This window comes from Schistocerca serialis, chromosome 10 (genome assembly GCF_023864345.2).
Source record: "Schistocerca serialis cubense isolate TAMUIC-IGC-003099 chromosome 10, iqSchSeri2.2, whole genome shotgun sequence".
NCBI lineage: Eukaryota > Metazoa > Arthropoda > Insecta > Orthoptera > Acrididae > Schistocerca > Schistocerca serialis.
In genome coordinates this window covers 204,159,493-204,171,877 of record NC_064647.1, presented here as the reverse complement: position 1 = coordinate 204,171,877, position 12,385 = coordinate 204,159,493, and the positions used below count along the sequence as shown (strand labels likewise).

The following is a 12,385-nucleotide window of genomic DNA, read 5'->3' as shown; positions in this document are numbered from 1 at the left end:
AGCAGCACAAAGTTGAAGTCGCTTCATATGCGAACTACACTCCATGGTGCCACCCACTCCAAATGGGAACTCTCCCCATCGATACTATCCAGCCACAGCAATGCAAACCTGACCAGTAATCTGTTGCTGGGAGTCCCCATGCCACAGTCATGATGGGCACATACTCCGAGGCATACATGTAGAGTGTGCGGCACAGCCATTGACAGTGCAATCCCTGTGTGGTCAGCGGGCTATCATCGTGCAGGTACTTGACTACACAATGGGATGGGTCCTGTGTAGGGTTTGAGCGCTGTATGATGACAGGAAGGAAGAGTACCTGGGTGGAAGGGAACAGAGGCAGAGCATATTGCACACTGGTGACCTTTCCTGCACAATATGCAATTCTGCAAAATTTGGAAAAGATGGCAGGTTAAACCCAGTAATGGGGACCATATAATCGTCAATGGGAGATGAAAATAATGCTGGGAGTGAAACTAAAAATCAAGACCAAAATCATGAATGAAGTCCAGGCAGGGCTTGCACCAAAACGGTCATCCGATGGATAGTCAGAGGAGGTAAGAGATAGTCAAAGTGTAGGTTTGTAGCACAGAGAGAGGAAGCAGTGCTGCAAAGGCTGGTGCCTTGTGGTAGCAAGCATGTACTCACCAAAGGGTGGTGAGCCACCTGTGGGGCTTTGTTTTTGAGTTATGAATGAAATTTTAACTTTAGGTGATTGGAGCTCATCAAAACAAACTACTTGCAATGTCCTCTTGCTTCTAAACATGCACGCACTTGTGGAAACATGGACTGTCACACCCTTTAAAATATCTCCTGATGATTTAGAACAGTTTTGCAGGTTTCCACGACATGTCAACGTAGAGTATCTGCTTCCAGGTGGTGCCCTGCATAGACCAATTGTTAAGGCGCTCCCAGAGATGATTATCAAGATGACTGAAGTTGGTAAAACATACAGGCAGTGGAACTGGTCCTCCTCTAATTATCTGTCATGTAACTGGATGGATAAAAAAAAATCTACTTACCATGAGGCACTAGGAGAACACATATGTAAGGGTATTTAAATTTGCAAGCTTTTGGAGCCAGTTGTTGGTTCTTCTGGCAGAAGGGTTGAAGAAGAAGGAAGGAGGATTAGTGAGGTTTAGGAAATTGGGTTGGGTTGTTTTGGGGAGAAGACCAGACAGCGAGGTCATCAGTGTCGTCGGATTAGGGAAGGACGTTGAAGGAAGTCAGCCATGCCCTTTCAAAGGAACCATCCCGACATTCCCTACAGCGATTTACGGAAATTATGGAAAACCTAAATCAGGATGGTCGAACGCAGGATTGAACCGTCGTCCTCCCGAATGCGAGTCCAGTGTTCTAGCCACTGCACCACCTCGCTCGGTTAGGAAATGGGGAGAGTTTTCTAGTCGCCTAAAACCCTGGGTCAGGAGAGCCCTATCAGACAGGATGAGACGGAAAGACTGACTAAGGGGGACTGCATCAGACGTGAGTTGAAAATCGGAGAGCTAAACCTCATCTGGTGCAGACCCCAACAATCAGTCTTTCCTTCTCATCCCATTTGCTACGTCTCCCCTGATCCAACGTCCTGGGAAACTTTTCCAAACTCTCCTCATTTCCTAAACCTCACCAGGCCTTTTCTTTCTCCTTCAACCATTCTGCCAGAAAAAGCCACTGGCTTGCAAATTTAAGTATCTTTATAACTGTATTATCTTGTTGTTGCTTGGTGAGTACCTTTTTTTTCTATCCAATTATTTTATATTTTCAAAAATTGATTATTTTTGTTAGTATATTCAGCTGTCAAGGCAGCCATCAGCCAGTGCATCTCAAACACTGAGACTGAAACGTACTGGAGCTCCATCAGGCATAAACCAAATGTTTCTCCTTATTTGCAGAGGCATATCATCTAGGATGTCTTTGCGAGTGTTCTGAATAAAATCCCTGTAGGCAGCACCTTTAAGATGTGCTGGGAGAATGCATGGCCCTATCAGACAGTCACTTACAATTCCAGCCCACACATTACTCTCAAACTGATGCAGATGTCTACAGTGTACTGTAGCATGAGGATTGTAGTCAGCCCATGTGTGTTCACTGTGGAAATTTGTTATTCCATTTCTTCCAAAGATTGACTTGCCTATAAACAAAAATGGAAAGACAAGCAATAGAGTCACAGTCTGTACAACAAACCATCAGCAGAAGTTCCTCTGGGGATGACATGGACTCATGAGTTGCTAAGGAAATCCATATGGAACTTTGAGATGTACAGTGTGATTGTAATTAAAGTTAAACATTAAAACCACTGTAGAAATAACACTACTTGTCAGAATGACGTCAAATTGCAATGGAATATTATCGTAGAAGGGGGCAAAACGAATGGCAGAAGAAAATAAATAATTACAAAATGTAGCAATAGATGGCACTGTAAGCATCATAATTTAATAGTGCTCAACTACAAATGACAAATAATAAAAAAACAATGGCTAAGATGAACATTTGACATTAAACAAACTGTACTACTCAGTGTACACGGGTGTACAGGTATGATACTGTTAGTTATGTAAGCCCATCCACCACAGCAAGTTCATATCATAGCAGATGGGAAAAGTCTGTTTTTAATTGACCTGAGGCCAAAAACCATATAAAAAGCATCAATCAAAATCAATCTGATGATTAGTTACTGCGTGACTGGCACACACTGTCCACCGTTTTCTGCAACAAGTTGAAATTGAGAAACAGCATGTTCCACAACTGATCAAAGTGTTTCCGAGGTCACGTGCAGAATGTGTTGCATAATGCGTGCCTTCAGTGCAGCTAAGTTTGCAATCAGAACACAGAACACATCTTTCACATAGCCCCACAGCCAGAAGTCACACTGATTAAGATCAGCTGATCGATACAGCCAGGCTGTAGGGAAACGGCGGCTGGTAATTTGAGCATTTCCAGTATGGCACTTCAGCAGCTGCTTAACTGAATTTGCAATGTGCGAAGGTGCACCATCTTGCAAAAAAATGATACCATCCACACACCCCTGCTGTTTGGAGAGCTGGATTGACGTTTTTCCACAAAAGACACTCATGGCGCTTACCAGTGACAGTACAGGTAAAAGGACTGGAAGCACCTGTCTCAAATGGCTCTGAGCACTATGGGACTTAACTTCTAAGGTCATCAGTCCCCTAGAACTTAGAACTCCTTAACCTAACTAACCTAAGGACATCACACACATCCAAGCCTGAGGCATGATTCGAACCTGCGACTATAGCAGTCGCGCGGTTCCAGACTGAAGCACTTAGAACCACTCAGCCACACTGGCCTGCAGCACCTATCTCTTCGAAAAAATACAGCCCTATGATAAATGATGCTGTAAACCCGCACCACACACAGACCTATTAAGGATGAAGTGGTACTGGTTGATTCGCATGTGGCTTTTCCGTTGCCCATATTTGACAACTCTGTATACTGACCTCTACACCTACATCTACATACTCCGCAATCCACCATATGGTGCATGGTGGAGGGTACCTCGTACCACAACTAGCATCTTCTCTCCTTGTTCCACTCCCAAACAGAACGAGGGAAAATGACTGCCTATATGGCTCTGTACGAGTCCTAATCTCTCTTATCTTATCTTTGTGGTCTTTCCACGAAATGTAAGTTGGTGGCAGTAAAATTGTACTGTTGTCAGCCTCAGTAGCGATTCACAAAAAGAACGCCTCCTTTCCTCTAGAGACTCCCACCCAAGTTCCTGAAGCATTTACGTAACACTCACGTGATGATCAAACTAACCAATAACCAATCTAGCAGCCCGTCTCTGAATTGCTTCTATGTCCTCCCTCAATCCGACCTGATAAGGATCCCAAACGTTCGAGCAGTACTCAAGAATAGGTCGCACCACCGTTCTATAAGCGGTCTCCTTTACAGATGAACCACATCTTCCCAACCGAAGACGACAATCCGCCTTCCCTACAACTGCCATTACATGCTTGTCCCACTTCATACCGTTCTGCAATGTTATGCCCAAATATTTAATCGACGTGACTGTGTCAAGTGCTACACTGCTAATGGGGTACTCAAACATTACAGGATTCTTTTTCCTATTCATCTGCATTAATTTACATTTATCTATATTTAGAGTTAGCTGCCATTCTTTACACCAATCACAAACCCTGTCCAAGTCACCTTATATCCTCCTATAGTCACTCAACGACGACCCTTCCCGTACACCACAGCATCATCAGCAAACAGCCGCACATTGCTATCCACTCTATCCAAAAGATCATTTATGTAGATAGAAAACAACAGCAGACCTACTGCACTTCCCTGGGGCACTCCAGATGATACCCTCACCTCCAATGAACACTCACCATCGAGGACAACGTACTGGGTTCTATTATTTAAGAAGTCTTTGAGCCACTCACATACTTGGGAAACAATCCCATATGCTCGTACCTTAGTTAACCTAGTCTGCAGTGGGGCACCGAGAAACACTTTCCAGAAGTCAAGGAATATGGCATCCGTCTTATACCCTTCATCCATGGTTCGCAAGATATCGTGTGAAAAAAGGGTGAGTTGCGTTTCGCAGGAGCGATGCTTTCTAAAGCCGTGCTGATGCATGGACAGCAACTTCTCTGTCTCAAGAAAATTCATTATATTCGAACTGAGAATATGTTCGAGAATCCTGCAACAAACTGATGTTAAGGATATTGGTCCGTAATTTTGAGGATCTGTCCTTCTACCCTTCTTATATACAGGCATCACCTGTGCTTTTTTCCAGTCGCTCGGGACTTTACGTTGGGCAAGAGATTTGTGATAAATGCAAGCTAAGTAAGGAGCCAATGCAGTAGAGTACTCTGCAAAACTGAATTGGAATCCCATCAGGACCTGTCGATTTATTTATTTTCAACCCATTCAGCTGCTTCACAAACCCAGGGATGTCTATCACGATGTCCTCCATACGGGAATCTGTACGCGACTCAAACGGCTGTATGTTTGTACAATCCTCCTACGTGAAAGATCTCTCAGATGCTAAATCTAAAATTTCAGCTTTCATTTTGCTGTCTTTCGTTGCCAGGCCAGACTGATCGGTGAGTGCCTGGATGGAAGCCTTCCACCCGCTTACCGATTTTATGCGAGACCAGAATTTCCTTGGGTTTTCAGCAAGATCTTTTGCTAAGGTACGACGTTGGTAGTGGTTGTATGCTTCGCGCATCGCTCTTTTCACAGCAGCACGAATCTCTACTAACTTTTGCCTGTCCTCATTCTCCCGATCTTTCTTGTACCGCGAGTGCAACTGCCTTTGCTTCCTGAGCATTCTCCGAATTGCTCTGTTAAACCGTGGTGGGTCTTTTCCGTCTGTAACCCACTTTTTCGGCACATACTTGTCCAATGCGTGATTTACAATGTGTTTAAAATTTGCCCACAATTCTTCCATGTCCATCGTACGAGAAGTAAATGAAGTCGATTCATTTACTAAGTGGGATGCTAACAACTGCTTATCTGCTCTTTCTAGTAAGAATACTCTCCTAGCCTTCTTGACCGACTTTTTAACTTTCGTAACCATAGTCGTAATGACATCATCATTATCACTAATCACTGTCTCAACACTGACACCGTCGATGAGGTCTGGTCTGTTCGTGGCTACCAGATCTAAAATATTTCCATTACGCGTTGGCTGTCAATTTAGCTGCTCAAGACGGTTTTCTGATAACGTGTTCAAAAGTAATTCACATGACAGCTTGTCTGTACCACCTGTAATGAACCCATAGACATCCCAGTCTATACTAGGTAGCTTGAAGTCGCCTCCGACTAATATAGCATGATCCGGGTACTTCTGCGATACAGAATGTAGACTCCCTTTGAATGATTCTAGAACTGTCACAGTGGAACCTGGTGGCCGGTAATAACACCCCACAATTAACTTTATTTCCCCTAGCCCTGTTAAACGTGTCCAGATAACTTCACAATCACACTCTACTTCGACCTCAGTAGACACAATATTTTTGTCAACTGCAATGATGACACTACCTTCTACGGTGTCTAATCTTTCTTTCCGATACACGTTCCAACCCTCACTAAATATTTCAGAATTTCCTATTTCAGGGTTCAGCCAGGTCTCAGCCCCGAGAATAATTTGGGCGCCACACGCTTCCTGGATGGCAGTACATTCAGGAACTTTATTCCGAACACTCTGAAAATTTACTGCTAATATCTTGATAGCTGAGGTGTCTTTACACTGAGCGCGTCCTGATTTCCCTGCCTGCACGTCGACTGACGAGTGTTCATCAGGACACCTCGCACTACTGCGTAGCCTAAAAAAACCCCATGTGCACACCACAAGTAATCTGCTACCCAAGTAGCCATTTCCTTTGTGTAGTGCACCCCTGACCTAGTGCACCCGTCCTACAATTCCCCACCCAATAGCACAAGTCTAGAAATTTGCAGCCAAGACCGTCACAGAGTCGACGAAGCCTCTGGTTGAGATCCTCCACTCGGCTCCAAATCAAAGGACCCCGATCCACTCTGGGAATGATGCTGCAAATAGAGCGCTCTGCTTGCACCCCACATGCGAGGCCAGCGGTCTTCACCAAATCCGCCAGCCGCCTGTACGAACTGAGGATCGCCTCAGAACCCAAGCGACAGGCATCATTGGTGCCGACATGAGCAACTACTTGCAGACGACTGCACACCGTACGCTCGATATCCGCAGGCAAGGCCGCCTCCACAGCTTGGATGAGGCCCCCCAGCAGACAAACCGAGTGCATGTTGGATTTCTTTCCAACCCTGTACGCTATTTCCCTAAGGGGCTCCATCACCCGCCTGACGTTGGAGCTCCCAATAACCAGCAAGCCTTTGCCCCGTATGTCTGCTAGGACCCTACTGAAGGAGCAGCCACCTGCCCACTGACAGGATGAACGGGCGAGGCCAGCCGGCCAGCCTTCACATTGGCCCTCTGCCTTGAGCAACGCGAATGCGTTGCAGTCTGCCACTCACCCTGAGGTAGGGTGGCCCCAATGCGCAGGGTACATTAGAAGGTGCCTCGGCGGCTGAGTCAGCGGATGCAGCAAGTTACACCTGGGGGTGTCTCAAGCAACACGCCAGACCCTCCGCCATCGCTGCACCTCGAGGCAGCAGACTGAAGGCGGCTGACCATGGCCAACAGCACGCTCAGCTGCTCGTGAACCGCGGCCAGTTCCTCCTGCGCCCGCACACAGCACGCACACACCCTAACCATCCTACTGCTAATATCTAATGACTCCGCCAATTTATACTCTTCGGCTATCAATAAGCAATATTACTCCTCTCAAATACAAGAATATGCAAGGATTTTATGTAATTAAATATGCAAGCGCACAAACACTCGGAAAGTAATTAAAGAATCAAACTACAAAACAAATACGAAAGCTAAATATGCGACTCGCTACTGCACTGCTGCTGCACTGATACTTCACCAGCGGCTGCTCAAGGCTCGCTGTCAGATGGAAGTGGGCTTTGTCTGTCTACAACATCTGCCATGGCCAATCACTGTCCACTTCCATGCAGGCAAGAAAGTCTAAAACAAAGGTCTCTCTTGCTGGCAGGTCAACAGGAAGCAACTTGCGCACATGGGTAGTTTCGAATGGATAGCAAAGGAGGATGTTTCGTAGGATTTTACACACAGTGCTCACAGGTATATCCAATGTTCAGGCAATTCTCCATGTGCTACACATTGGCACACCGCCACTCGTTTCCTCCTGCATTGTTGTGGCCACTGCTTCCACTGACATCAAATCAATTCCTTTCCTTCCTCTACCAGATTGCACACCAAAAGAACCCATCTTTTCGAATTTCCAAATCATTTTCTCCAGACTCATGGCAGTCTTCGGACCAACACCTTTTTTCAAACACGTCAGTGTCTGGAACCTCTGCAGAGCGACTTGTGCACAGCCATCATTCTTGTAATACAGCATTACAAGCAGAGCACGATCCTGCACTGAGACAGTCATAGAGAAAGTCGCAGACACGAAAGGATGAAAAGCCATGTACCCAGAGTGTTTATATCAACTTCAATGGGTCGTGTGCATGACAGATGTTTTCACTTACGTATTCTGAGACATACAGCACCATCTAGTAATCAATTTTCACACAACTTTTTTTTTCTTTTGCCATACATTTTGCCCTTCTCCAATAATATCCTGTTGCTATTTGATATCGTTCTGACCAATGTTGTTATTTCTACAGCGTACTGAAAGTTTAACTTTAATTATAATCACCTTGTACAACAAGCCAGGGCCACTTGTCTTGTGCTGATAACTGGCTCTTCTTCAACAGTGCACATGAGCAACATACGATCTTCCTCAATCCATAGTCTGTGATGTTTCTGATCCTGCCTTGGCTACATAAAGATACACAGGACCAAATGTAGGATGGCAGTTGTCTTTGGCCTGGGAATGATGTCTGATACAACTGCACAGCCTCAAATCCATTACCAGTCATAAGGGTAGTATATAAAATGAATATTCTGCCATATTTGAACAAAATACTTCCAGTTCACTAACCACCTGTAGTACATGTACACAAGGGACATGAAGACATACAAATATAAATAACTCTCCCTGGCAACACAACGCCATCTACGATACAGAGAGTCAAACAAGTGCATAGATACACTAGGTGATCAAAAGTATCCGTACACCCCCAAAAAACATACGTTTTCATATTATGTGCATTGGGCTGCCAACTGCTGCCAGGTACTCGATATCAGAGATCTCAGTAGTCATTAGACATCGTGAGAGAGCAGAATGGGGCACTCTGCAGATCCCATGGACTTTGAACGTGGTCAGGTGACTGGGTGTCACTTGTGTCATACATCTGTATGCAAGATTTCCACACTCCTAAACATCCCTAGGTCCACTGTTTCCGATATGGTAGTGAAGTGGAAACACGAAGGGCCACGTACAGCACAAAAGCGTACAGGCTGATCTTGTCTGTTGACTGATAGAGATGGCCAACAGTTGAAGAGGGTCGTAATAGACACACATTTATCCCATCCATCACACAGGAATTCCAAACTGCACCAGGCTCCACTGTGAGTACTTGACAGTTCGGCAGGAGGTGAGAAACCTTTGATTTCATGGTTGAGCGGCTGCTCATAAGCCACACATCATGGCGATAAATGCCAAACGATGACCCGCTTGGTGTAAGGAGCATTAAAATTGGATAATTCAACGGTGGAAAAACGTTGTGTAGTTGACGAATCACGGTACACAATGTGGCGATCCAATGGCAGGCTGTGGGTATGGTGAATGCTCGGTGAACGTCATCTGCCAGCGTGTGTAGTGCCAACAGTAAAATTCGGAGGCGGTGGTGTTATGGTGTGGACATGTTTTTCATGGAGGAGGCTAGCACCCCTTGTTGTTTTGAGTGACACTATCACCGCACAGGCCTACCTAGATGTCTTACGCTTGGTTACACAACAATAACATCCCTGTAATGGACTGGCCTGCATCCTATAGAACACCTTTGGAATGTTTTGGAATGCAGACTTCATGCCAGGCCTCACCTACCAACATTGGTATCTCTCCTTAGCGCAGCACTCCGTGAAGAATGAGCTGCCATTCCCCAAGAAACCTTCCAGCACCTGACTGAGCGTATACCTGTCACAGTGAAAGCTGTCGTCAAGGCTAAGGATGGCGCAACACCATACTGAATTCCAACATTACCAATGGAGGGTGCCACAAACTTTTAAGTCATTTTCAGCCAGGTGTCCTGACACACTTGATCACATAGTATAGGTAAAGTTGTTGGATTGCGTACTTGGAATCCGTTGAAAGTCAACTTTCATTACTTTAATAACTCAAAAACGAAGTGTTTTCACTTTATGTATATATAAACATTATTCATGTTTTGGCATATGGAACGTGTTCCGGAACTAATGATCTCAGCAGTTTGGTCCCTTTGGAATTCACACACATTTGAACATTTGGAACATGTTACCAAGGTTTATGAAAGTATTTTTGAAACCCCTGGACATTTAGATAGGACGGACTTCTGTTGGGCAAACACCAACATTGGCAGGCATCAGTAATATTCATGTTTCTCTTACCTGTTGATCTAACTATTATCACTCAGACTTTACCTTATCTTCATTCACAAGGTACTAATTACACATTCATAATAATAAAAAAAAAAAACTTTTAATACACACATTGTCATACTTGTTAACAATGCATACTTACAAATAAAAAAGAAAAATGAAGATGAGGTGATTTAATGGTGACTTATCCATAGGCCGAGTATCTACTGATTATGTATGCATTAATTAAGAAATAAATAAAAGGTACGAGGATTAGAATCTGTTATGAATCTTAAGCTCGTTTATTTATCCTTATCATGCACTGTTCAGTTATTAATACTGAGTTATCGCTTTAGTCTCAAGAGTTGCGCACAGAAAAGTAAATATCTAAAAGAAATATGCAGACTTAGTGTAACACGGCGAATTAGTACTTTCTACCTCACTAACCTCACAGAAGAATTCGTTCCCACGTTGGCTGCAGAACCAGGTGATCCATGAAACTTCCTCAGAACTGCTCATTTTGTGTCTGAAATTGTTAATATATAATACCTGTTAGTAGCTTATTTCAACGACCGTAATTTTACATGAACCGAAGCAAACAATGTTATAGTGTTTGTCCAATTCTATCATATTAGCCAAAACATTCTTTTTAATTGATTTGAAACGGTTCCTCACATTCTTTATTTTGCTTGTCTATTGGTTACGAATCCTTACAGTAAAAACAACTACTTTTAAAGCAAACACGTAGTTCTAGAGATAAATGTCATCCTCTGTGTACTACATACATAAAATGCAGACCTTTCAAATCATACTAAAGTCCACTGATAGTTCAAAACACAGCTGGTTTCGAATGCCATAATCATATGTTCAAAGTTATTAATATCAATAAAAGGGCAAATTGCAAACCTTGAGGTCGCTCGTGCCATTACCATTAATCGTATAATACTTGATTATCAACGGACAACAATAAACAATTTTAAAGCAGCATGTAGCAACTTAACAGCAATAAACTAAGAACTTAAATCAACCTCTCACCAACTTCTGCCGCGATTAGCCTCACTTGATCAGGGCTTTCAATGAGCCAACTTACCATTTACCTCTGATTTCAGTACTGCTGTGTCAAACTTACCGCCGTACATATTTTAGCGCAACTGAGTATGAAAAGCATCGATATGAAGCATACCTACAGTAAATTTTAAAATCTTCTGTAAACCACTTAAACTTTTTACTCCCCTGGCAACACTTTTTCCCTTGTTTCCACAGTCAAATAGGGAAGTTACTGATAACCCTTGGAAACGAAAGCCATCTTTGGTGTGTACAATATGGAAACCAAGATTATGCCGATGATTATTTGTGTTGTTGGTGACTAGTTAGGAGGTTTGTTACAGTTTCAAGCAAACTAGTAAATAAATGGAAATATAACTGTCTGTAATGCAATGTAACTGTTCACCAGTACGTTGAAATTACTGTTGAAACTGATAAAGTAGCAGAATGTTTATTGTGGAGTCCGTAGCGATGACTACGTGTTTGTATTTGTTTTGTTCGTAGCTGTTCTCATATGTACGTTGTCGTGAAGAAATAGACCAGATTTGCTGATTGAAGAGAGTGAGTAACAGGAGTCATATTGTATGTCATTGTTTAATAGTGCATTCTGTTCTTAAGCACATGATTTGAGAGAACCGGCCATTGTTATTTATCTAACAGCTTTCATCGGGAGATCGCCGTAATTTTAGGGTGAATTGTAAACTAATTTCTTGCGTAACCATCACCAAAGTGTATAACATTTATTTTTGTGAACGCACAGTGGCATCTGTTTACTGTGGATTCTGGGTGAAAAAAGAGAAAAAAGTGCCGTATGTCCGAATGCAAATAGAGAAACTTCGACTGTTGTGAACCATTTTCTTGTTTGTTGGACTCACACCTTTTGTTCCTGACACTAATTGTATGTGCTGATAAAAATTACAGATCATTAGGTTTTGTATTGTATGTGTCATATGAGCAAATGTAAAAAAAAGTCAGTTTACTCACGCGCGCGCATTTGTGTGTGTGTGTGTGTGTGTGTGTGTGTGTGTGTGTGTGTGTGTGTGTATAGGGGGGGGGAGGAGGAGGGGGGAGAGAGAGAGAGAGAGAGAGAGAGAGAGAGAGAGAGAGAGAGAGCCCCCTTGTTAATGTGTCAGTCGATGGCTCACCATCTCTACTCATTGGTGTTGTTAACTTTACTATGAGATTGTGCAAAATTTTAGAATTTTGCTCTTTCATGAAGTAAATGTGATGTTTCGAAGCAACGTAGTGAAGCAAAATGCCTCTCTTGTAGCAGCAAGTGAATCTGGATGAGCATCTATT

General features: G+C 43.5%; 2 protein-coding genes across 9 annotated transcripts in view; one reads left to right on the top strand and one right to left on the bottom strand.

Annotated features, from left to right (window-relative positions):
* LOC126424946 (casein kinase II subunit beta-like) overlaps positions 1–11,368 on the bottom strand; it is a 59,858-nt gene extending 48,490 nt beyond the window's left edge. For 2 of the 5 annotated variants that reach the window (XM_050087803.1, XM_050087804.1), the window contains exons 1-2: positions 10,949–11,086; positions 10,490–10,568 (exon numbers count right to left, since the gene is read on the bottom strand). In XM_050087803.1, the coding sequence (XP_049943760.1) occupies positions 10,490–10,568; positions 10,949–10,974 (105 nt within the window). In that variant the 5' untranslated portion in view covers positions 10,975–11,086. Of the gene's footprint in view, positions 1–10,489; positions 10,569–10,948; positions 11,151–11,225 lie in introns of those variants that run through there. The other 3 variants (XM_050087806.1, XM_050087805.1, XM_050087807.1) reach the window with 3 other exon arrangements.
* Positions 11,347–12,385, top strand: part of LOC126424945 (uncharacterized) — a 176,956-nt gene continuing 175,917 nt past the window's right edge. For 3 of the 4 annotated variants that reach the window (XM_050087801.1, XM_050087802.1, XM_050087799.1), the window contains exon 1: positions 11,347–11,419. The gene's annotated coding sequence lies outside the window, so the exon portion shown is untranslated. Of the gene's footprint in view, positions 11,420–11,590; positions 11,648–12,385 lie in introns of all 4 variants that reach the window. The other variant, XM_050087800.1, reaches the window with a different exon arrangement.